Genomic DNA, 21650 nt, shown 5'->3' on the forward strand with positions numbered 1-21650 from the left:
GTCCGAGCCTCCTCCGCGGCCCCTCAGCTCCCGCCCGCCGCCGCCTGAGGCGGTCCGAGCCGCCTCCGCGGCCCCTCAACTCCCGCCCGCCGCAGTCTGAGGCGGTCCGAGCCTTTTCCCCGGCCCTTATCCCGCGGCCCGATGGAGGTGCTGCCGGGGAGCTCCCGCTGCCGGTGCGGGAGGCACCGAGGTGGACGGACGGCCTAGTGCCGCCCGAGGATGCGGGGTCGTTTATGGGAAAAAAAAAATAGTTGCTAAGAAAGACGCCAGATTTTTCAGAAGCCTCCTAAGCCCATATAAAGTGTTTAAAACAAAGCTGTTGAAATCGGGACAATTTAAGACTTCTTTTTGCCCTCATTTCTGAGGTTAGTAATAATAACAGCTTGTCTCGTTGTTTTTAAAAGCTGATTCTGTGTCAGTCGGAGGTGCGGCCGGGGGCCCTGAGGGCGCAGGGTCCGTCCCCGGCAGCTCCGCGGCCCGGCCGGGGACAGACACTGAGGCAGCTTGAGCTCGTACCTCTGGGAATGGCCGCTTTTAAAAACTACCTTTTTTACACTTGGCAACATTAAAATTTGAGGTTTGTCCCAGATTAATTTCGTACCAGTTTTTGGTAATAGAATTAGAAGATTAGCAGTCTTTCCAGTTACTTAGCTCATTGTTGGTAACTATATACATAGCGAACTGATATATTAATGTTGCTTTCTTGTGTTTGTGACTGTATCTGCATCTTCATTGTTAGGTTGCACTTGGATTGAAAAGTGGGGGAAGGGGAGATATTGTGGAGAATTCTTTTACACATTTTCAACACCCATTTCTCTATGTCTTGTGGGTGTTACCATAATAATGCTACAGTAATAAGGCGTTAACAGTGACTGGTTTGGATCTGTTCCGAGAAGGGCTGCACAAGACGATAGTAAACCCATGAGTACTTATTTTGCTTAAGAAAATAATGCCTGTGAGGAGACAGTAATACTGTCTTTCCCCTAGTGATCACTATATTGTCACTCCCTATGGGGAAATTCGTTATATTACATTTAGCCTGCTAAGGCAACCATTACATGTGTTATTATTTTGTCCCTGAGGCAAGATACTGTCTTGTGTAAAATACCTTAAAAAAAAAAAAAAAAGGTAATGTCTATTTATTATGGATAAGTTAGGCTTAACAGAATGCACTCAGAAACCTCCCTTTTCTAACGTGGGGTATTTTTAAGCTAGATAGATAAGATCATAAAACAACACATTTTCACACAAGGTTTTCCTTTTTGTTTATTTTCTTTAGCATTAAAACTCCCTAGAAAGTTCCTGCTCCTCATAGCAAAGTCGGCAGCTTTCCCTGGTTTGGGAGACATGAGTTTTGCATGTTTCTCAAGGTGTTTATTCACTCCTCAGAGCTCAGAGCATCCTCCCATCCACCATGTGCTGGAAAAGCAACTTTTTAACCCATTGCAGTAGCAAAAACTGTAATTTTTTGCATATTTTAAATTTTCGTAACTGTGTATTTACAGTTCATGCAATTGTATTGTTTTCTAGCTCTGTAGCATCTTTAAGGAATTTTTTTTTTAGCTCCACAGCAGCTGTATAAGGTGAGTGTTATTACTTTTTCTTTATTTTATGCAAACAGAATTTTGAATAGCTTTCCAGTAATAAAACAAATCCCAAAATCTCAGGGGGGATTTTTACAGCATCAATGGAGGATAGAACTTCTCACATTCCATATAGTGATCACAGTTACTCACACCTGCATTTTGGGCCCCAGGGACTTGTGCAAGGTAACAACAAAATACATGTTCAGGCAGCCCCTCTGAATCAAAACTGTTGGTTTTGCTAACAGAGTAACTGTTCTTTATGAACAGTTATTGTGCAAGGAAACATCTGTGTGAGAGGGAAGTTGTTGGAATACTTGGTGTAATGGGCATGAAATTTCTTGGGTTCCTTTCTCCCCTACTAAAAGCTGTAGCAAACCAATGTGTGAAAGCAGCAGATGTGCAAGGTGATTGCTAAAACTCTGTGTGGATCCTCTTGTGGTGAAGTGGTCTGTTCAGAGCAGCTTGAGCCTCCTTTGGTGAGGGATTGGAGTTTATGCTTAAACCACCCTCCCATTCTCACAGAGGCAACTTAAGGTACTCTGACCTGTCTGTTGGAGGCCATTAAGCTTACACCTCTCCTAATAGATCAGATCAATCTCCTGTTGTGGCAGCCAGGGCTTGCAACACTTCAGAGCAGAGAGATTTGCACCAAAGGCTGTGTGGAGCAGCCAGCCTGGCACGTCCCCCTGCCTGAGCTGTGCCCAGCTGAGGCCATGGCAGCTGACAATACCACACTGACAGTAACACACATCCTGCTGTCCAGTACTGCTCTGGGGGGTGAGTAACAGTGAATTTCCTGCTCTGGGATTTACACTTCTAAAGCAAATGAGCAGGGGCTGTTTAACCGTTGTCTCTGGTACAATGGGCAGTGAAATGGTAAGACTATTCTAGATATACTGTCCCCCTTACAAATGCAACCCATTGCAAGATGTTTGTTATTTCTAATAGCTTAAAACCACTCAATTTGGCAAACAGTTTTTTAAAAACTGAAGTATAGTGAAATGTAGTACTACTGGTAGTATTTAAGGTCAGTTCTTGCTGTGCACATTGAAAACTATAGATTTGTTGCAACATGCTAGCAGTAAGTTTGCTTAACACCCAACTGGCAAACAAGGTAATCTTTGATAAACAGGAACAGATAGAAGTCCAGAAGAGTAAACTGGAAGATCATCTGAACTTTGACGTGTACAAACAAATAGGAGTGAAAAAGACTTTGTGTATTCTACTGTCTTTAAATTTGACCCAATTGGCACAGCAAGGTAATTGTGCATTGAGCTGTAGTTACCAGTGTGATATGCTTGAGAAGAGCCAGCTGGTTAACACTTCTGTCTGAATCCTCTGGCCTACATTGTAACCACAAGTAAGCCTTACCTGGTTAATGCTTTCCATTAAGCTCTGCTGCTATTTTACTGCTGTTATTTTGATTCAAAAGACAGAGACTTTCTGGTGAGTTTGGCATCTAGGGTACAGGGGAAGCAGCCAGGGATATAAAAGCAGGGAAAAACCAAGAGATTGGATGTCAGCTTTTCACTGTAGGAGTGTTGTTAAGCGTGCAGAATCACAAGATTAAAAGATACTGAGCCATATCCACCCCTGCTGATGATTAACTTGTGTATAATGACATTAGAGCTAATTTGGCCATTTATACTTAATCTGATTTGCATAGAAAATCAGCTTGAAGTAGGTGGCTGTGAATGGAATGCCATTTCATGCAAATCACTTGCCTAAATATTGGTCTGGTCTGATTGAGAGCAGTTGTTATCTCTTGCATTTGAGTAGCACCAGATCAGAGATATTAACCATGCTTAATTATATGTATAACCACTAAAGCCAATGATGGAGCTCATTCAGAGTTGAGGACAGGTAAGAACTTTCAGAACAGTACAAGTTCTTAGTTTCAAGGGGCCCTTATAGATTGTTGGTTGTTTTGATTAAAAAAAAAGTTGAAATACTGTATTTTGCAGATTTTTAAAAATTGTTTTTAATGTTCTGACTTACCTGCGGAGAACTTTTTGGAACCTAGTAGGAATCCAATGCTACACACCAGTGAAAAGGAGAAAAAAAGCACCAGTGGCTGGGGAAACAGAGATGGGTTTTGCCATGTGACAGTCACTACAACTATATGGTATTTGAACAGGTGCTTGCTGCTGTGTTGGTCTGATGGTAAATCATTCTGTTTGTATTTTCCTTACTACTCTAGCTTCTTCCCTCTTATTTTGAAACTCTGCTGCAATATACTGTATGGCTAGAATGCATTCTTTGATGTTACAATTCCGATGTTTGCTTATTGCTAATAAGTCTTATTGCTTACATCCTCATCCCAAGGCATTTATTTTGTATATGGGTTATACCTTGTAATTTTTGTAGCTCAGGGCAGTGCTGGTTTGCAGCTAATCAAACCTGCATTTCTAAATCTTATAATTTGAATAAGCCATCTCTTACAACAGTCTGTGGTTCAGCACTTTTTAGAATGCTTTTACTACACATCCAACACACTTCATAGGATGTTTTTACTATGTATACAATATATTTGCTTTCGCTATTACTTTTAAATGCTTGTTGTTACATGCCAAGGTGAAGTGAACTCCTATTATCCAATCCTGTTATCAGACCAGGATCATTAGGAGCTGTAGGAAAAAGCACACGATAATTCTCCAAGTGTTTTTATTAAACTTGCTATCTTGATGAGGGAATATTGACCATTGGCAGACTACAAATAAACAAGTTGGAAATTTTACCCTGTTCTGTTCCAATGTGCCTGAATGGAAAGTGAGCTTATAATGGGTCCTTCATCCTTTCTCACTCAGACTTCTTCCTGCTTTTGTTATAAGAGCTTATCATTCTGCAGATGTCGGATAATATGATTTTGTCTGTCTGCTTCTCATAGATACTCTTTTATTTTTTTTTTACCTTCCCGTCAGTAGGGTTGTGGTGCGCTAAATCACACCGTGAGCCCTCTACTGGCACTTTCTGCCTTTGCTTTAGGCTGTGCTAGAGTTTTTTCCTTCCCAGCTGTGCTTGCTTGAGCCGAAGGAGGGAGGATAGCGTCTAACTACTTTAATTTTGCTGACTTTTAAAAATTTAGTTCATGTGCGAAGGAGTCCTTGTGTTCAGTGCTGTAACCGGCAGTTTGGTACCTTTGGGGGTGAACTCGCATCCTCGCTAGGCACGGTGCAGACACGAGTGTTTCCCGCGGGAGCGGGGCCGTGAGGACTCAGCGGGGCTGATGTAGGACACGGTGGGGCTGATGAGTAGGGCTGATGTAGGACACGGTGGGGCTGCGCCCAGCCGCGCTCCCCGGGCAGCCCGGGGCAGGCAGGGCAGCTCTCGGAGCCGCCGGAGCTCTGTCTCCCCGTGCGCTCCCCTGTGCCCAGGCTGGCTGGGGTGCCCGGCAATACGGCTGCGCTGGGCAGCGCCACCGGCTGACGCAGAGCTGCTCCAAAACCTGGAGGTGCCGTGAGGAGCGCCCTGAGTGAGACCCCGAGAGGAGAGAGCTGCGTTCGGCTGGGAGCTGCTGCTCGGGGTTTGGGTTATAAAAGCTCCGTATGCATCTTAGAAAAGCATCTGAAAAGGGGCAGATTGGTATCCCTGGTTTTGCACGACACCTGCCTGTGATTTTAACGCTTTCCTTTCTGGCACACTCCAGTCAAGCCTTTGAAAAGATTTCCCAGACTGTCCTTCCTCACTGGGCAGGTGCAATCCAAACCAGTTCAATGCAGGCTCTGGCATTTTTTCAGCACACTCACGGAGTATACGTGCTCTAAATGCCTACAATACAGAGGAATCCAGCTACTTCTAATGGGATGCATTTGCCGAGAGGAAGAATTCCTCATCTAAGATGGGCAATAAGCAAACAATATTTACTGATGAACAGCTAGATGCCTACCAGGTAAGATATCTTGGTTTGCATTCGGGGATGAAAGGGAGTAATCTACGTATGTTTATGATTTGGGTTTTTGTTTGGTGTGGGGAGTGTTTTTTTTTCCAATATAATTGAAGACTTTCTTTCTAACCTGCATGTATATATTCTACTGTTCCTTTCAGCAGCTGTAATAATATTCTAAGGCTGGGTTATTGAATATATTAATTTAATTCCCTCTCTGTATGGAGGGAGAATGGTCACATCTTCAGTGTCTGAACTAGGAAGCAGAATAAAGATTGTGACTAGCTGGACAAAAGTGTAGCACCTTCTCCACCCGATGCCTTTTGCTGACAATAGAGCAGAAAGGAATAAAATAGATCTTGTCTAAATTCACTTCTTCTAAGGATGAGTCAGAGAAATATGCTTAGTGTAATTCCAGAATAGGTGTTGTCATACTTGTATCCACTCCTGGAAAACAGTTTCTTGCCTCATCGAAAGTAAGTGGGCATTTCATGTCAGGGGTAATTTGGTACTTCTTTATTTACTTAACATTGTATAAACTGCTTTTAAATAGGGTAAAAAGAAAAAAAAAAGGATCTCCTCCTAAAACATATTTATAGTCATGTTTCAGCATGCTGCAAATCTCACTGAAATGAATTTCAGGAAGCTGTCTGCCCAGTGGGCATCTTGAACAAGTTTCTGAAAATACAGTGAAGCAAAGCATTGAGTAGAAGTGTGCTCAAGAAGGAGGCAGCTAACTACTTATTAAGAGAGGCAGCCAGGGCTGGCTGCATTGCCCTTTTCTTCTACATGAAGTGATAAACATTGCATTAGCAGCACAGGAAATCAAGATTTAGTTTATCTTGTGATAAACTAAAGATAGACCCTTAAGGGACTGAGTAACTTAATAACATTTTACCTTTGTGATCTTTGATTAAAACTATTGAAGTAGAATCTATTATTTTAGTTACTAATTTTATTTCAATTCGTTGCCAAAACTATGTGGACTTGTCAGAGGTGTAAATACTGAGCCATGGGGTGAGGCCAGGTGTATATGATAAAATGGTTACAACTGTTATCTGACACTGAAAGTAAGGCATAAACTAAATGCTTTTATAAATACCTAGTGAGGTTTTTTGTCATTGTAGGAAATGTGACAGTGGGCCTTCTTAATTTCCACTTTGTTACACTTCTCACCAGCAGACTGTAATGCATTAATCTAAATTAATGATCTTAGACTTAACAGTCCAAGATCCAAAAAAGCTTTTTCGCATCCCTGCTGGAGAGGGGAGAGAGAAATCAAAGATCTGTGAAGCACCAGTCTCCCTACTAACAATAGAAGTGAACACAAAGCAGAGCACAACTGCAGTGAAACAAAACAAAATCCAAATGTAATTAATGTTATCCTCTTGACATAAACTGGCAAATGCAAGAGCTGAAATGTCATCCCTAATTCAGTGCTCTTCATGTAGAAATTGCCTCTCTCTAATGGCTTTTGCAGCCCCTGCCTTTCATAATGCTGGGTAATTGATCTCAAAGCCTGGCAGGAGTTTGGCCCAGTGGATTGAGTCGCCTTTGGGATTTCTCTGTTACAGGCAGACTTGCAGTTCATTAGTGTAGAGCTAGACAGTTTTTGACTATGTTTGGCAAGTACCATAAAATAATGGGTTTCAGGACAATAACTGGCCTGCAGAATTTGTCAGGAAGGAGTATTAGCTTCATGCTGTGAAGAATCAGATAAAGACATAATTTTGATGGTGATTTGCCTCTGATTTATTAGTTTTGCATCTCTCTCTCGTCTTTGAAACAAAAAGATCCTGGGCTGACTGCTGGAGCCACCCACACAGAGAGCTCTTGTCTCTCCACACCATCCTGGGGGAGACAGCACTTTGTACCTGGAGCTGCTTGGCTTGGAATTTGCCATCTTACCTGCCATCTTCTCATTTGTGGAATTTCTTCAGAATAGAAAAAGGAAGAAGGGGGCCATGTTTCCATAATTTTTTTAGTGCAGGTTTTTCATGTGTTGAGCCAGCAGCTGAGTTACCAGGGCCTCTAAACCATGGGCCAAAGTAAAACACTGTGTACCACAGTCCACTTTGCAACAGTCTGTTGTGCACATCTGTACCCCAGTGACCAGGAAGGCATCTACATATAAATTGCTTTTATAAATTGATCATTGAGTCTTTTTTTTTCCCCTAAAGCAGTTTCTTGTGAATTTATGTGTCTGTGAGTTAGTTCTGTACTCCTTACAACAGTGGTCCAGTGATACTATGAACAGTAGTACAGTGTTCATAGTATCAGCATTCAGAAGCAAAAGTGTCAATCTTTTTTGTAAAATTTATCATGGTTGTTCTTTTTTTTTTACTTCCTCACAGTTTCTATTGGTAGACTGTTCAAAACCTCACTCACCTCATGGTTAGCCTTATAATTTCCTTATTGAAATCTGTTTCTGGACATTGTATTATCTGGTTGTCCCTTATATTATTTCTGTCTTTTGTACAAATTGCTTTGAGCTTATAGCACCTAATATTGTTTCAGGTGGAAAATTTTTATAATTTAAAAAAAAATCATTGTGTTTTATGTGCTTGTTCTATAAAATATGCTATGAGGTGAAAAAGTGAGAAGTTTCTGTGCCTAAAGTATGGTAAAATCTGCACAAGTGGCTTTGGCTTTAGAGACAGAAGATTAAGCTGCAGAAAAAGCACCTGCTTGAAAAGCTGGCATACATAAATCTCAGGTCATTAGTGTGATATTAATGAAATAAAAGAAATCAAATAGTTTGATTTATCTAAAATTTTCTGAAAAGCCTATATATGCCCTTTTTTGCATGTAAATTGTCATATTGAAAGCCAGTTGTTAGCAGAACTTTTGACTTTAATTAAAGAATTGTATATGTGGTCACCCACAGGGTATATACACCTCAGTGTTTTCAATGGACAACTTTTAAATGCTCTTCATTAAGTTTGGTAGCCAGCTGAAACTCTTTGTACAAGAAACCTGTGATAGAACTTGCTAATACTAAACCATTCAGATTTGCTTGTTTTTTAAATTCAAGTAGGTAGAGGCAAAGTAAAGAAAATAAATTTTCAGCTTTCCAGGCTAACACCTTGTCCTAACACCTGCTATTAAGATCACATCACCTGTTATTATGAGTGTTCTTGTTGGCAGCTCTTTACATTTTCAGAAGATTGGTGAAATATTTTGCAAATTAGGCTTTTGGTAGCACTGGGTTGCTCATAGAGATTCACATCATTTAAAATACTGGCCTTCGAAGAAAAGGAATTTTACTGGGAATTTATGATTCTTATGCCCTTTTTTAATACAGAAAATGTGAAATCTAACCAAGGTCTCATGAGGGAGAAGGTAAGTATTGATAGGCAAGAAAGATGGGTTTCATTGCAATAAAAGAACATTTAAAAATTAAGATTTTAAAAGCTGCCTACAGATTTTGGAGGTCAAGTCTCATATTGAGAAAAGAAAATTAACTTTTTTGAAATTTTAGGGTGTTTTGAGTGTGTACAGATGCTTGAAGCAATGGAAAATACAAGTATGCTGTAAAGCAACTTATTAATTCATTCGGAGCCATTTATTCACCTCGATGCACAGCATTTCTAACTGTAAAACAATTGTATTGGGTAGGAAATGCAGAGAAACTGTACTTGGGTTGTGGACAAACTCCTGCACTGTTCAGCCAATCTCATTTCCTTTTTTGGGATTACTTGAATCAAGAGATCTGAATTCAGTACAACTTCAGTGATCCTTTTGTTTGTTTGTTTTATTTCCCTTCTAGAACCTAGAGATTATAAAGCATATTACTGGTTTTATTGCAAGCCATTTGTATTTGTTCATTAATGGTATTGTTTACTCTGCATTATTTAATGCAGTCTCAAAACAAACTGATGTTTACCCTGGCAGTCTTATAGGCAATACTGCAATACAATATAGTACAATGAGGTAATGACTTTCTTCTTTTACACAAGAATTTCTCTATTACAGAGCTCACTTTTTCCTTTTATCAAAATTGATGTCAAAGTGCAATTCAACTATATTTCATGAGCATTAATCAAAACCAGATTAAACAAGTTATGTTATGATCTGTCAAGAAACACCATTTGTAAAGTAAAACAGGTTCATCAAGCTGTCTTTTCAAAAGCCATCCAGACTTTGTCCAGGGTCTTGGAAATTTAATCCTTTACAAGAATACAAGAAGTGCATTCATAGGTTCCCCATGATCTTCTGTAAAAAATATTTTTCATTTGATACAGTATTGCTGTTATTGTGCAAGTAAAAGTAGCATAAAGTTTTCAGTGAAAATATCTTTTGTCAGGTTCTTGTTTCATGTTACCATTTGGTGCATCTGTAGATTGAGCAAAATTACTTTTGTTGGCAGTTTGCTTTTTTTCAGTCCTTGCTAATGTCTGACTTGTTTTTACTCCCCTGTTGCCATATGAATATGTAAACAGGTTCTTACAAATGCAGATTTTTTTCCTTCTGAAACTCAGTGGGTGTTTGGGTTGGTTTGAGTGTAATTGTGAATATATATGATGACAAGTAAGGATGAGCTGTGTGGTTAAATTTTCATTGGTGCTCTGATGCAAACAGCATTTTTAACTCATTGGCTCTGTTAACTCTTTATACACTAACAGTGATGAAAATACATAAATATGTGGCAGACTCAGTCTTGCACAACTCCAAGCTAGTCTTAGTCATGTGGAATGTAGAACAAAAGTATTGCATTTGTAAAACATTGCTAGAACAGAGTTAATAATTGATCTTACGTAAGAGTTCATTTGCTTCTGTCTGGTACCAGATTCTTGATTGGTTGCTTCACAGGATGATATTTTGATGGTGTTTTGATTAAATGCTCTTACACACATTTTGTACTTTGGCACAATACAAAATGTCATTTGCAATTTTAAAAATGAAACCTCTGAAGTAATTTGCTTTAACTATTCCCCTTTAAGGTGCTGCAGCATCTAATAGCTAGCATTTTTTAAGAGCTGCTCTCTCAGATAGCTATAGTTTACAGCATCTGCATTGTCTTTGAAGCTGGGTTTTTTTAATTTGCAGTGATTTTATAAGACTGATTAATATTATTTTTGTATTTATAAAAGTTTCCAATTAAGGTGTTCCAGGATCAAAGTAAACCTGACCTTATGAAACTATACATATACAAAGCAGAATATATATGTGTTTTCTTAGAAGAGAAATATGCATTTAATGACTTTCAGAAATACTGTTTCACAGCATATTTGTGTATGTCTATTCTTCCATTCTGTTGTTCATTTCTCCAGTTTTTGTTCTGTAGAGGGGTGTTTTGCATACTGCCATGAAGTTAGCTTTGTTCCAGAGCTGTACTTTATGCACAGTGCTTGTTTCTGGGAGTGGTGATTGGTAACCTCCCATTCACTGGGCTCTGTTGCCATTCACAAGCTGGGTGCTGCTCTCAGGAACTGGCATGGGCTGAGTGGAGCCACACCTCCTGCTGTGCTGGATGGACACTCTGCAGACAGTTCAGCAGCAGCATTGTCAGAGCATCTCTCTCTCCTTTTTTGCTTTGTTCAAATCACTGTAGAACTCAGTACAAAGCAGAACCAACCAAGGAGTTTGCAGTCAAATCCTGCAGATGATTGGACAAGGTGTTGGACCCCCATATTTCAGGCTGTTCTGTCATAAATCTGCATTCATCTGACATAGGAAATAAAGGAATTAAACTAACAGCATGTGCATGCTGCTCTGCTATAAAAATTAAGTTTTAAGAGCAGAGACTGTTAACTGCACTTAACAAAAGACTGGATGTGGCACTTGGTGCCATGATCTAGTCGAGGTGTTAGAACATGGGTTGGACTTGATGAGCTTAAAGGTCTCTTCCAACCGTGATATTCTGTGATATTCTGTGATATTCTGTGATATTCTGTGATATTCTGTGATATTCTGTGATATTCTGTGATATTCTGTGATATTCTGTGATATTCTGTGAACAAGCAATGCTGAGTCCAATTACCAGCCATGAGCCAAGCTACCCATGGAACCTAAATGCACCAGCTGTCTGCCCCTTCTATCTGCAAAGTATTTTAAGAAGTAGTTAAGCCATCTAAATGCTAAATTTGAGAATCAAGTCCCATTATACAAGATCATGATCTCCTGGAAATCAATGGGAAATGTCTTTTCTGTTTGCTTGGTTTTATTCACATTGTTACAAGATGTTATGTAGATAATTGCAGATTTGTTTTAGTGGTATCTTACCTCCAAACAACCATCAGTGATCCCATGTTGGACTTGTAATTTAATGGATTATTAAGGGCATGAGGGCAGACTGAGCAGGAGAGTTGATCTTGGAAAAGGTGCATGTTTGTTCTCAGGGGCTGCAATAAGTGAGCTGTCAAGGCACAGCCTCTGTTCTCAAGAAGCTAAAGCCCCTGAGGGCCTGTTAGCAGAAGTTTTTCAGGCCATTGTATAGCACTAGAAATAAAGGCAATAATTCCCAGGATCAATTCTTGCCATAATGCTGAACTGATAAGAATTATGAAAACTCTGGTAATATTTGTTTTGTATTCAGTTTCTGCTTTTCTAGCAGGACTCCCAGACATCTTAGTGTCCAGACAGAACAGACAGGTTGCTTTTTGTGCTCTTGGTAAACTCAAATATAATCCACAAAATAGCAAATGTGTTCTGTGATATCTCTGGCTTGCAGGAAAATCAAAGTTATCATGTGCATAAATGACAAATGCTTTCCAGAGCCAACTTCACCTTTCCTTATGAGAGAGTGAATTTAACATGTTAATTTACTATTTCTTGTCCTTCATTATGTATTTTTCTGTATGAATGAAGTAGACAAAGAAAATTGGATGATTCACCTCCGTGTTTCTTTGGCCAAAAGTCTTTAATTAAATTGGAATTAAATTGCTGAAGTTCCAGCAACTATAAAATGTAATTATGTTATTTAGACCTTTTTTCCATCATGATTTTAATCCAACTGAGGGCTGTGATTTCAAAAAAAAAGGAAAATTAACTCAGTCCTGCACCCCTTTCCTACCATCAATAGATACTTGTTTCACCTTTGTCTCTTGTACCAGCACTGCCAACACTACATTCTAAGTCACTAAAAGGAAATGATCCAAGCTGAAAGTGTGTCCATTATTGCTAGGTTCATTTACAAACACATTAGTTCCTTCCTTCAGAGTTCTCTGCTGCAGTTATTCTGTTCATCAAGGTGAAGTCTGCACAAAGGAACAGGCAGAAATAAATGGTGGGGGAAGCAAGAGGCATGGCTGGACTTCCCTGTCAGAGCTGTGGTTTTGCACTTGCTGTTTGACACCAGCCAGGCTTTTTTATGGTGAACTGTTTCATAGCTGCTATCATCTGGCTGGATCAAGAGTTTAGGCCAGGTCACAGTGAGTTTGTAGTTTTAAGCTCTCTCTTAACAGTGAGACCATTCTTAAAATTTTTTGGCAACCTTCATCCCTGACAATTCCATGCAATTGGCAGGTGTAATTGAAATAGAGCTGTCAGTAACAGTGGTCAGATAGATAGTTGCAACTGCTTCTGCTATAGAGGTTTTCAGTAGCAAAACCTCTGGGGATTTAGGTTTAGGTTACATTAGTAAAAAACTTGTCGATCAAAAACCAGGCAGGCAGCAGTGTTTATTGTCAGCATCATGATGAAACTCAGAATAAAATATAAAAAATGTGTGGACTGGCAGCAAAAATGGTTCATTATCTGACCTAGTTTGTCTTCCAATAGCGTTTTTGCAGGACTTTTGCAAGGTAAAGATAACTTTTCCTTTTAATCTTTGTCTCCATTTGTACATTGCTTTCCTGTCAGCTCTCTAGTTAAGTGGCTGCTGTTTTCCCCAGCCTGTATAATTACAGATGATTGCTGCTGAGGGCATTGCAGTTATTTGTGAGATTACACCTGCCCTTTCTTAGTAAATGAAGCACCTTTAAGTGACAGTTTGACTGTGTTGATTGTGTGGAGTTAAGGAAGACTTGACCAGCTGGCTCCAATGTCACTTTGTGCAGTTGCAGACAATGTAACATCAGTAACAGCAGCTCCCAAGGTGCTTCCTCCTGGGCTTTGTAGCTGCTCAATCCACTGAAGGAAGAGCTGCTGCTCTGGGCACTTTGCATGGAGGAGAGCAAGGCAGCTCAATAATTGATACCTGCGGGCCGATCGCGTTCCTGGACACCCGAGACGGGCTCTTCGCTTCTGCCAGCCAGGGATCCTTTGCTTCTCCCCTCCTTGGAAGAAGCAGGCATTTAGCCCCAATGAGTCTCATCTTGAGAAAGAAATACTTTTTCACTGGTTGACCGAAGAGCAGGACTTGTAGAGGCAAAGTACTTGTATGTACCCTTTAAGGATGACTTACCAAGTCTGATAGTGTTGTCTTGACACAAGCTGATTTTAAACAGTGATATATTCTAAATATCTTTCCATTAAAGGGGGGCAATTACAAAGATCTGAATGGTTAGGCAAAGGCCTTGCCACATCACATGGGCCTGTGAGAGAGGTGGGTAATCAGGAAGAATTTTCTGTGTTGGTGGCTGCCCCCTGTATATACACCCTCAGGAGCTGGCTTGAAGATCAAGTTACATATTCTCTAAATCGATGAATGATGTTCTCAACTGATTATCAAATATTTCATTACTACTAGTGTTACTAGTCTTGGATGCAGGCAGAATTTCCATTAAATACATACTAGATAAGAGTGGAGATTAAGGGATTGTTTTTGAATGGGATGGGACTGATTACTGTTTTCTCACAGCACCTGAAATTATATGGGGTTTTTTGTGACTGAAGTAGAAAGGCACGAAATGCAAACTCTGCCACTGCTCATATTCTGGTTCTTTGGTGAAGTGTTGAATTCTAGTATAAAAGAGATGTTCATTAAGTTAATTAAGCCAATGTCAATTTAGTCACATCACAGAGCCATTTAGAAAGTAAGTGAATGTTTGTATGCTCTTCTCTCAAGTCCAGCAAGCTCTACTTTTGCATGTTAGTTATTTCTAGTTCTGTGATAGCACAGGGAGAGCTGAATGGTTTGCTGCTGTTCGGGGCAAGGGCTATCCATTAATCCATGCTCCTAAAAGAGAGGAGTTTGCAGCCTTCAGCAAAGTGACCACAGTGCAAACTGATTGTTAGGAAAAAGGGTTAATAACTAATAAATAACCACATCATTTTATTATTAAAATAAATAATTGTCTCCAGTTGTCTCCAGCAGGGGGATACTTAAAGTAAGAAGACAGTTTTTGTCATCCACAACAGATTGTTGTTTGTAGTTTTCCATATTCTTTTAATTAATACTTTTGGCATATACCTTCTATTTTAGATTTAATTTTGTTTCTGGTCTGGTCATTCCACATTGGAGAAGTATCTCACAAACTGGTTTTTCCTCCTGAACTATCACATTATCAATATCTTTCTTTTTACTGATAGGCCTATCCTTGAAATATTTCTGCTATTTTATAGTGTATATTGCTTTCTGAATCAAATGTAGATGGCACCCAAATGGCATCTTTAATGTGTCCCTGTCAGATCTGAGTTTCCTTCCAAAAGGTTGAGAAATAACTCTTTGCAGTTGTTTTCAATATTTCTGTAGCACAATGACATATTTTGTTTCTTTAACAGGACTGCACGTTCTTCACTCGGAAGGAAATCCTTCGGTAAGTAAACTCTTAAATTTCTCCTTTGTGATCCATGTGGAAGGGGCTGAATCTTTTTATCTGACTTGTGAGGAAACCAGATAAAGCCAGTTATTCTGCAGGAATTAATTGTAAAGAATAGAGTAGGATTGGATTTATGGTGCACTTATAATGTATAATTGTCATAAGGTGGTGATTAGCTTAAAGTGTATCATAGACTATTTTAGGTTGAGCCAGTGACTTGTATGAAAGGGATTTGCTGCTTTTCTGCTCAGTGATACCAGCGAGGACACGTCCTGCAGTCAGTGTAGAATCCAGAGGTGTTTCTACATTTATGAAGTGAAGTTTTAATGAGCAGGAATAAAATGGGTTATAACTCCCTGGTTGATTAGCACTTACTGATTTAGCATCTCCCTGTCTCAGTGAAGGGGCAGCCAGGTACTGCTGGGCACTCATTTACCCTGCTCACAGGATGCTCACAGGCTGATATGGAGGAAATGCAGGGTGAGTCCTCTTGAGGCTGAACTGAATTTCTTGTGCAGCTGCCAACTTCAGTGAGATGATCCAACAAGGAGCAACCTTACAAAAAGATAAAAAAAGAAAGCCCTGTCTGTCTCACCATCCATTTCCATGGCTGTTAATGACTGTTGTGTAGGTGGGGGATGAAGGAATGAATGTGGCACCTTCAATTTAGGTTGCTATAAACTGATGTAAACCAGCGTGAGAGTGCAATTAGGTGAAATGGGCTAAGTGTTTTTATCTGTCCCTACAGGGAAAGTAGCCCATCAAAACCCCAAACAACAGTAAATCTATTTTCTGCTGGTTTAATAAGCTGAATCAGCTCTCTGAAGGATCAGATGAGTGCAAAAGCTGGCATGAGAGCCACAGCAGGCAAATGCAACTGAGAATGAAGAGAGCATTTCCCTACCAGTAAGCTGTTAGATTGACTTGCATACTGACTTTAGAGTGCAAGGCTTTGGTGTCAACAGCAGCTCAAGTCAACATAAATACAGGCTGTGGTCAGAGGGGTTGAAGACACATTTTTTGATTAGTAATCTGAGTGTGAATAATGTGCAAATTATTAGAAAAATAGAAAAATTTAAATTAATAAGTGAAGAAAAGTTTAACACAAAATGCTGAAAATGAATATAGGAAAAAATATAAGGTAAGACTGCAGCAGAGGCAAGTGTGTCTGGTGAAAGAGAAAAATAGAAACCATAGCTCACTATTGGTGTTTGATAGCTGTTTATCACCAGAAAACCTAAATACACTCCTAAGTCTTGGTTAAAGATGATTAATTTTTGGAAGTGTTGATCACAGCTATGAGCATTCAGTCATGGGCCCAGGGCAAGGACATATTAAAGAATGTTGGTTATTGTAGACACATTTATGTTATCACTGACTCAAAACATTATCTAAAATATTAATAGGACAGCTGACAAATTTTTAGAGCTTTTACTGGTTGCTTTGGTGGTATTAGGGCTTTGAAAACATCCCCCAGTTTTCTTATGGAGAATGTGGAAATTCAGACCAATGTGTGTAGCTTCAGGACACAACTTTTCTGCATGGAGAGATGCCAGAACACACTGGTAGACAATCAATCTGTAAGAGCCTGGAACTTAATACATGCTCAGAGGCAGCCACTGTGGATTTGTTAAAAGCAAATCTTTCTGTGAGTTTCTGCTTTTGTAAGTCAGAGAAAAAGAGACGTTGCAACGTGTCTTTCTTTTGGTAAAGAATTCTACATATTCCAGTTTGTAGTAGGTCTTTTCTACTTGTGTAAGTGCACTGAACTCTTGGTCAAAATACTCCTGAACATAGAAAATTGGTGAGAATGGTAAGAAACATTGAGGTGAAGTGAGTTGCAGATGCTATGAAGATTGAGATGAGCTTTTTCAACAGTACTGAGTGTGTTAGAGAAATTACTGGAGTCAAAGTGAGCAAAAGAAAATTCACACACTCAAGTCCTAAGAACTGAGAAAAAAATTGGAAGTGCAGAATGGAGTGTATCAAAATAATGGGCTGGGGGGTTAGTGATCTGAGCAAAGTGAGCAGCATTTTAACAACACCAGCCCCACAATACTCTTGCAAAAAAAGAGAAATGCATTTCTAAAATGCATTAGCCTCAGCAGTGTTTATAAAATGGAGAATTCCAGTTAGCAGTACTGTGACCTCAGTAGGAATAGGCTGGCCAGTTTTGGGCATCACGATTTAAAAAAGATTTTTTATCCTGGAAAACATCCTGTAGAGAGGAACAGGAATAAAAAAGAAAAAAATTATGTGAAGAAAAGTAGGAAAAACCACTGTAGTTACAGCAATGAATCTGTATAATGTGCCTCTCTTGTGATTGTAAATGGGAACAAATGGTTGAGTTGTCTCTCATAAGGCATTATTTCTCTTAGTCACTTTTACAAATCTGATTTTCTGGCAGACAAGCTTTCACTCTATCAATAATGCTTAACTGTTCATCAGCCCATCTGTTTCTGCTTCCCCCTGTAGACTGGTACAGTTTGGCACCCAAACAAGCACTCAGATGCAGGTGGTTTTGGATGTCTCTCCTAGCCAAAAAGCACAAAAGTTGTCAATTCAAATTGTATTACCTGCGAGTGACTTAACCTAGTTAGACTGCCAGGGGAATATGGCACTAAATGACCAAGCTGGGCACCATTTGGGATATCAGCAAACCTTTGAAACTTCTGGTAGAAGAAAAATAGTTCTTCTGTTGCCCTCTCTGCCTGTTTCATGGTATGTTCTTGATGAGTGAAACGGGAGGTGACAGGACCCTACTAGCCAATCCAGCTGAATGTTGGATTTTAAATCTGCAATCTGCTAGAGAATTAAGCAGTGGCTCCTTCAAGTGTCTGGAAAGCTTCCTTATAAGGGAGCAAATGCAGCAAACTGCTTGGGAGGCAGCTTGCTGTGGAGCAAGTTGCTACACAAAGGAGGGAGGAGTTAGAAAACAACTCCTGTTTTTCTTTTAAAGAGTTTGAAATTTTGTATGTAGAAAGGGGAATTGCCCTATTGTCAGCTTTGGAGGAAAAAACATCAGCCAAAAGAATGAAATTAGTAGCTCTATATCCTTAGGAATCTTCCTGAGTTATACGCAAGAAACTATACACACAAAGAACATATATCCTGAGGCTACTGTTGATCTTCTTGATAATTGCGTTACCATTCTTGTTGTTAAAAATGTTTCTGAATCCTCTGAATGAAAAAGAAAAAAAAAAAGGATTTTAGGCAGTCGCTGTATTTCCATACCATAAACTTTTCCTGTATTATGTTTAAGCCAGATTGAGAGGAGAGAATCCCTGTCAGTGTTGATCTGCATGGAGTCAGATATGTTCCAGTTCTGGGCTCCCCAGTACAGCTGCTGCAGCATCTGGCAAAGGGCCATTGAGATGGATAGGGAACTGAGGACTCTCCTAGGAGGAAAGGCTGAGAGAGCTGAGATCTGGAGGCTGCAAAGGACACAGAGGCCCATGCCAGGAAAAGGGGCACTGGCTACAGACAGAAACACAGGAGGTTCTGCCTGAACACAGGAAAGCACTATGAGGGTGACCAAGCACTGGAACAGGCTGCCCAGCCAAGGTTTGGGATCTCCAGCCTTGCAGATACTCAAAAGCCATCTGAGTGTGGCAGCCTGCTCCAGCTGCCCTTGCTGGGCAGGAGGTTGCACCAGTTCATCTCAGGAGTTCCTGGCAATCTCAGTCACTCTGTGATTCTTGGAATCACCAGCAGAAAGATGCCTGTGAGCAGGGGTTTGAGTGCCAATTCAACGAAGGAAAAACATTATGAAGTGTTCTTATCTGTACTCACTATGCATCATGTAGGTCTGGGAACAGTAGGGTACATATATTGGAAGTCAGAGTTTTCATAACTATAACTAGATTTAGAATAAATGTATTATAGATTGTCTGCCAAAAACATTTCTCACAATTTCTTTGTAATTTTACTGTAGATTACTTGGGAGGATATTTTTGTAGTATTCTCTTAAATGAATTTGTGCTGCTTCATTTTGCATTGCAAAAACGAATAAATACTTGCTAACTTAAAACTAGCAGAAGACTCATCTATCCACTTTTTCTCATCTTATTATGCTGCCTTTTTATAAATTATTTCAGTGCCCAGTTATAGTATTTTATTGATACAATGAAAATAACTTCAACTGGAAATCATAAAAGGGCAAAGGCATATCATAACAGAATTCCTTCAACTTTCAACTCTTTCTGCTTGTGTTTCTCACTGTCCTTTGTTCTTTACCTGTTTGTCAAACTGTGGCAATTCAGTGAGTTGTGGTTTCAGTTTCTGACTGAATTTCCTTGTATCATGTTTCCTGTCATTTTGGTCTCAGCTTCACATGGTAGACCACGTTCTCTAATAGACTGTTCTAACCTCTTGCATTCTTTGGAAGCAATAATTCACTGAGGAATTGGTGCAGCACAGGGATTTATGCCTCCATTACCATGTGTAACATTTAACATTTATTGTTGCAAAAACAGTTTGTGCAAGTATGGCATAAATCTGAGACCCTCCAAGTGCTATATCAGTTACCACAGAGGCCCCAGATTAAAGAACCTCCTTCTTTTTGAGCTGTAGCAACTTTTTCTCCCTGTGTGGCAGACCTGTAGGTTTTGGTCTGTCTGGCTCTGTTCCCCAGCTGTCCATTAAAGGACTGCAGGACAAGAGAGCATGTGCAGTTCACTGATTTGCATCAGTACCGGGCTGCAGCCTCTGTAGCAAGGGCTGTAAATCAGTTCCCATCAGTGCATTCTGTCCTGCATTCTGTGCAGTCTCATCTTCAGTGCTGCTGCTTCTTTTACTTCCAGCCATCTCAGGTGCTTGGAAGGGCTGATTGATGAGACCTGCCTCTTTCCAGGGCTTTATGTTGACTTGTCAATTCTCCTGCTGGTCTCTGGAGTGGTGAATTCTCTGTGAATTACACAAAGTTCCTCTCCAGCTCTTCCATTCAGCTCTAATATCTGGACAGGAGCCTATAGCTCTGATTGTGGTGAATAACCAAAAGTACAACTGAACAGCAGCTGTGCACTTGTGGTCTTGCTGCCAGCACACGTTGTTCCATCCTGTACAAGTGTACAGTCAGGTCATGCCATGGCTCCTGGGAGCCCATGGTGGGACATCAGCACTCACTGCCTGCTTTCATTGCTCTAGTTAAGCCATTTGCTATTTTTTTTCTGACAGTGCAGAACAATGCCGAGCAATCTAGAATTTACTCCTTGAGATGGTATTGAGTGCAATGTACGTGTCTTTGAATGCATCCCTTTTACTCAGGAATAAATAGGATATATATTGCTGAATAAAAATGTTTCCCCCTTACAGCATAAATCAGGTGAGTGTTGCTGTGGGACCCAAACCAGGAAGATGTTTATTCATTTCTAAAGGCCACTTTAAAGCCTGTCCTTATTTCTAATCAATGAGCCATTGCAAGCTTTTATCCTTTGTCTTCAGCACTCCTTCAGTGCAGAGTTCCTGTTAAAAGGACAGCTCAGCCAGCTGTAATGTGTTGTCACTACATTTAATGCTGGAGATGAATGTACACCAGGCCAAGGAAGGGCTGCTCTGTGTTTTAACACACCCACTGGTGACCTTGGCTACAGTCTGACTCCCTCCCAAATTCACTAGTGAATTTAAATGGTTGCTGAAGGGTGTAAGCTTAGAAATCTATTTTTTTCAATCTATTCAGGTAGAGCAGGAGGCTCTGTTGTAAGAGACATCCCAAACTATATCCAGCAAATTCCCACAGCATCATCCTTGCTGACTCTAGGATGCTTCACCCTTGAGAAGTGGGAACGGACTCTGACCTACCTTTTTCCATGTAAAAGACCCAAAGTAGTAAAATCAAAGTTATCATCAATCAAAAGTAGGCTGTGGGGACAAAACTATGTTGTGGGCTTTTTTCTGAACACAGCACTTTTGGTTTTCATTGATTGATGGGCAGCTGTTTGCAGGAGTTAGATCAGAGCCACTTCCTACAGACTCATTTGGATGCTTTAGTGTGAAATCCACTCAGATAGAAAGCTCTTACATCCACAGATCTTTGACTGATTTGGTGAATTAACAGCAGAGTTAGCTGGGAGGAAAACAGGATATGAGAGCTACCCTCAAATCTGCAGTTAGTTACCTGCATGGTTCTGTGTCCAGCACCTGCCTTCCAGACATTTCTGTCAGTCTAAAGTTGTGAGCAGTAGCCTTCTTTCAGCTGCCAAAAGGTATGGCTGAACTTCAGTATAAATAGATTGCAATTTCTGTGGACAGGATAGTGAATTCTGTCAGCAAGATGCGGCAGGTTTACTTTGCATTGATATTACATGTTTTAAAGAGACAAGTCTAATATTAGATAAAATAAAGAAGGAAATCTTGACAGTTAAAATAAGCAGGAATCATCAGCTCCTGATTTTCTGAATGTTGTCCACAACAGTCAAGTTTTGCCAATAAGGAGTGCTTGATTTTCTTCAAGACTAGAACACCATTTCAGTATTCTAGCTTTTAAAACAGTAGGTAACCCGTAGATGGACATTGGACTTGAAAGTTTTGTTTTCTTTT

The 21650-nt window shown here is 40.0% G+C and overlaps 1 protein-coding gene across 11 annotated transcripts in view; it reads left to right on the forward strand.

Annotated features, from left to right (window-relative positions):
• The window catches only part of LOC134425172 (calcium and integrin-binding family member 2-like), an 89856-nt gene that overhangs the window by 54671 nt on the left and 13535 nt on the right, over positions 1 to 21650 (forward strand). For 6 of the 11 annotated variants that reach the window (XM_063169497.1, XM_063169494.1, XM_063169496.1 and 3 more), the window contains 2 exons: positions 1564 to 1583; positions 15076 to 15110. In XM_063169497.1, coding sequence (XP_063025567.1) covers positions 1564 to 1583; positions 15076 to 15110 — 55 coding nt within the window. Of the gene's footprint in view, positions 1 to 131; positions 366 to 1563; positions 1584 to 3622; positions 3750 to 5279; positions 5476 to 15075; positions 15111 to 21650 lie in introns of those variants that run through there. The other 5 variants (XM_063169501.1, XR_010029612.1, XM_063169503.1 and 2 more) reach the window with 5 other exon arrangements.

This window comes from Melospiza melodia, chromosome 15 (assembly GCF_035770615.1).
Source record: "Melospiza melodia melodia isolate bMelMel2 chromosome 15, bMelMel2.pri, whole genome shotgun sequence".
Classification (NCBI taxonomy): Eukaryota; Metazoa; Chordata; class Aves; order Passeriformes; family Passerellidae; genus Melospiza; species Melospiza melodia.